Source organism: Nicotiana tabacum, chromosome 8 (genome assembly GCF_000715075.1).
Source record: "Nicotiana tabacum cultivar K326 chromosome 8, ASM71507v2, whole genome shotgun sequence".
Lineage (NCBI taxonomy): Eukaryota > Viridiplantae > Streptophyta > Magnoliopsida > Solanales > Solanaceae > Nicotiana > Nicotiana tabacum.
The window spans coordinates 201726752-201731721 of NC_134087.1; the positions used below are offsets into that span (position 1 = coordinate 201726752).

At 30.6% G+C, this 4970-nt stretch overlaps 1 protein-coding gene across 1 annotated transcript; it reads right to left on the reverse strand.

The window, feature by feature from the left end:
- Positions 1–1594: 1594 nt before the first annotated feature.
- On the reverse strand, positions 1595–3419 carry LOC107777635 (uncharacterized). The gene is made up of 3 exons (XM_016597703.2): positions 3170–3419; positions 2681–2810; positions 1595–2305 (listed from the first exon to the last, which is right to left on the reverse strand). The coding sequence occupies exons 1-3, from the start codon at positions 3303–3305 to the stop codon at positions 1759–1761; spliced, it is 813 nt and encodes a 270-aa protein (XP_016453189.1). The 5' UTR covers positions 3306–3419; the 3' UTR covers positions 1595–1758.
- Between the last annotated feature and the right edge of the window lie 1551 nt (positions 3420–4970).

Consider the following 4970-nt stretch of genomic DNA (forward strand, 5'->3'; position numbering starts at 1 on the left):
TTCAAAACATGATCTTTCTTTCACCAAGTAACTGTAATTAATACTTAAATTTTTTAATTATTAGTGAACGAGCCTGCCTTTTCATTTCTTAACCGTACAAAGGCGTAAGTAATTAAGATGTTCAATGAAGGGATATGACTTTGAGTTTTTAACTATTAAAATAGGAGAAAATCTCAAAAAAAGGAGAAAAAAGATAAATATGATTCCTAGCATTTGAGACATGTCACGTCAACTTTCTCATTCCCACAATTATATATATATATATAACAAATAGGACCAACTGGAATTTAATTCCAACATGGAGAACTTATTAATTAGCACACTACTTCATTGCGTTTGCATGTGCATGCAGACGCAAGCATTTCCTCGTGAAGACATAATGCTTAATTTATTTCTCAAATTCTAATTGTTTATTAAAAGTTGGCAATCAAAAGATAAAAATAATATCGTTTTTATATCAAAGACCAAGCAATGAAATTTCCCAGAAACACGTCAACACGTTATCATTTCTCTGAATTGGCAATCCATGCAAGATTCATGACTACTGAACGAGTCTGTAGTTAACAAACTTGCACGATGCTGACAATTACGTTACACATTTATATGCGTTCATGGGTACCTTGCTCTAGAAGTTAATTTTACATCCTAAATTATTTTCCACCTAGAGATGAATTCAAGATTTGAATTTTATGAATTCGAATTCGAGTTTGGGATTCTAACACAGTTCATTGACTTTTACTGGATTTGAAATCTATTATTTGTATTTATTTGGCAATTTTTTAACACATACGTAAGGTCTGAGCTAAAATTACTGATTCCAATAAACCCGTAATATTGACATTACTACATCCGCCCCTATTTCCAATCGCGCATAAATATATACTCCTTCCATTTCATTTTACGGGAATGCATGTGTTTGATTGCATACGGAATTTAAGAAAAAAAAGTTTTAAAAACTTATGATCTTAATTAAACATACATGTCATGATATTTTTATGACTTTAAAATAATGTCACTAATGCTAAAATGAGAAGTTATATTGTTTTCCAACATAAAAATGTATTATATCTTTTTAGAACAAACTAAAATAAAATGAATATTACATGAAATGGAACGGAGGAGGTACATGATAGGGAGCGGAGGTCCACATTTTCCCTAATTAAACACAGGTGCGCAATAATAAAATAATTGGAGATACTGGATATTGTAATAAGATATGAAAAGCGGTTTGAAAATTAAAGGTTAAATTTAGGTTTGTAAATTTGGATGTTTATATGTACTTTATTTATATGATATCGAATTTAACATTTCATAAACTTATTGTTCTCATACTCGTAAGCAAAGGGGATCTAGAATTTTGAAGGTTACGGGTGTAATTTTGCAGTCAACTAAAATCTGTTTTGTATATAGGGTGCTACTACTATTATATTAATATCATTATTTTCTATTTGTCGAACTTTTCGGATGACGATGACCCCTCTTTATAACATAGGTCCGCCTCTGCTTGTAAGCCCCGTTAAACTTCATGCGGCGAGCTATAATTAATCAATTGCATTAAGGATTTCAGTAGAATGGTCATCTTCAACAAAGGGGATAAGAAGAAAATAAAACACTTTATAGCAATAGATAACTAATTTTAATATTCTTGATTAAGATTCATATACACATAACATTAATTAATGACCGGAAGACTAAGGCCCTAAAACAAAATTAAAGACTGAAATTATTTTCTTAATTAGATTAAATCTGCCCCCTCAGCTAATTTTCAAATCCTTTGAATGTCTGATCAATGTCAGGAATATTGTGAGCTTGCAGCTGGACCAAAGTGGAATAATTGGAAAAGCTAGAGGAGTAATTTGTATCATCAGCTCCAATAAATTTCTCTTGAAAATCAAAGCCATTTACTAAATCATAGTTATAAGATGATGAAATTCCAGTGCTAAAATCCATAACATAACCATCTTCTTGATCTTGAGCTAATTGAATTGCACCATTTTCTTGAATTTCCAACAGGCTTTGAAGAGGGAATAATTGATCTGATTCTTGAACTAACATTTCTGGAACCACCAAATTTAAATTAGTTAAATTTGGGTCCATTAGACTAGTGAACGTGTTAGAATCCATAGTAGAGTAATTTCTTGAAAAGGAATTTATAGAAAAATTGTGATTTAAATCACTAGAATTATAGCTGCTAAGGTTAGTGTAATTTTCAGCTGCCAAAAGCTTTTTCTTCAATTTTGTATTCCAGTGATTCTTCACGTCATTATCTGTTCTTCCTTGTAGATTTGCAGCTATCACAGACCACCTATTTTTCACCCATTTAATATCTAAAATAAATAAATAATAATAATAATAATAATAATAATAATAATAATAATAATAATAATTTGTTTCGGATTCATTATAAAGCAATTCAAGATTCTTGCTTTTCTTGAACTAAAAAAGGTTGCTCGGTGCACAAAGCATCCCGCATTTATGCAGGGTTCAAAAAAGGGCAACACCCAAAGGGTGTGATGTAGACAGTCTGCTTTACTGCAAGCGGCTGCTCCACAGCTCAAACCCATGAACTATAGATTATACCAAAGCAACTTTATTATTGCTCCAATGCAAATATTAGTTGCTTTTCTTGTACTATATACTTGAATTTAGGATTAAAAAAATTAAACACCCTTTGACCAACCTGCTTCCAATTTGACCATAGAGTGTTAAAATAATGTTGTCTTCTTCTTCAGTAAAACTTCCGTGCTTAATGTCTGGTCTAAGGTAATTTAGCCATCTTAGCCTGCAACTCTTCCCACATCTTCTTAGGCCTAAAATTCGCAAATCAAGAATGTTATTATATATGAAAACGAAGAGTTTAACAACAACAAAAAAAAAAAAATTACACTATCAAATTATTTAAGAGATAAGTACAAAATCTTTCCATAATAACTAGAACTAGTTATTCGAAAGGCGAAAAACGGCGCGAGTCCACTCAGCTCGAAGAAGTAGCTCTTTCAACTAATCCATATGTTTTTCTCTAGCAGCGGAATTTAAGCAGAAAGCAAGATAGAATAGGCGAATGTTCTCAAAGAGAAAATCATGATGGAAAAAATGTGAGAAGAATTCTAAACTCGAGATGTTAAAAAGTGTAAAATCAATAAGTGCAGGAACTGCTACAATTGCTTACCTGCTTTTTGAGGGAGAGCAATCCAATTGCCACCTGTCCCATTTTTCTCAAGATAATTTTTGAGAGTATTGTCTTCTTCAGGAGACCATGGTCCTCTCTTAACTTTACTTTTGTCACAACAAGGAGCTCTTCCCATGGCCTAATTAAACACAAATTTAAAAAACTTTGTTTTTTCCCCTATGTCTTAACCAGACACTTAGCTATACATATAGTTTTATTTGTTACTTCCAATTTTAAAGATAAGAGGGGTTTCTTTTTAAAGGAGATGGAAAAGTGTAGTGAGCTTGACTATGTCAATATTTAAAGTTTTTTTGTCTTTGAAAAATTTAATTTTCTTTTATTATATAAAAGAACTCAGTCAATGTAGGTTCATGAGATTTGAGGGGTATATAAGTATATTATAATGTCAACATATATATCTTCTCCTATTTTTGCTATCAACTATGTGGAGCCCACAAAGCTTTACTTAGGTCATGTTGAATAGTCTGCCTCTTTTACATCTACTAAAATTTTCCATTTCTTCAACATCTAATTTGAAACATAAGATTTATATGTAAAAGGATCAATGTTCACAATAGAAATGTACATGCACATTAGTGTTTACGCCATATACATATTTATCAGTTAATCATTCATTCTCCTTTTAATTTTTAACTTCTGTTGTGCTATTTGTTTTGCTATCGGAAACAACCTCTCTTCCATCATGAGATACGACGGGTAAGGTCTGCGTACACATTACCCTCCCCAAACCCCATGTGTGGGATTACACTGAATTTGTTATTGTTATTGTTAGTTTTTAACTTCTAAGGTTAAATTACATTATTTGTTATAAACATTGGTGTGCATGAATATTTATCATAATTTCAATTTGTTTTCTTTAAATTTTATATTTTTTATTAAATTCGACAGCCACTAACTTTTGATAATCGGAGGAATTTTTTAATCAAGAAATGATTTCAATCGTTGTGATTGATAGAGTTTAGATTTTCATTTTTTAAATAAAAATGCTAATGTGGAAACCAAACTTATGATAAAGATAAAAAAACAGATTAGTACATCTGATTTAATGGCCCAAGAACTGGATTTGTCCCTCCTAAGCCTAGTAAATGAACACATGTGTTTGGAGTATTGCATATCAATTTTCCATTTTCTGGAATTAACCTATATAGTCGTTCGCCTGACCCCTTAAAATAAAAATAGCTGATAGATATATAATTTATGTGTAATCATGTATATTATATGTATAATCATGTATTACTTTTGTATATCAACTAGAAAACGTAAATAACTAATTTAGCCGATTATTTGCGTAAAGATCCTTTTTATCTTCGTTCATTGTAGAATGACACCAGAAGCCACTCTAAAGGGCTACTATTTAGGAATAAGCCGATATATCATGAATTTTAGTTTTTTAATCTAATTTAAGGTCATAAATATCCTAAATTGTCATGATATTAAGATTTTTAATTTAAATTTTAAAGATAAAATAAGTACTTGTTAATTTCTAAATAGCAGTCTTAAAAATGACTATTTGTGTACTTCACCATTGACAGTTTTACAAGCCCAATATGCGACTTGGTAAGCCTGATTGCTTCAATGGGCCCAAAACCAGCAACAATCATAATATTGGGCTAGTTTAGCTCGAATACTCTCACTTCTTACATATATTTGTATAAACTAGTTTTAGTGTACGTGCTTTGCAAGTATTTTTTAACGTCAAAAAATAAGAAATTAAATAGAATAAGAATGAAATAGATGCAATATTTATTTAAATGGAAAAAAATATTGTTATAGTTGAATC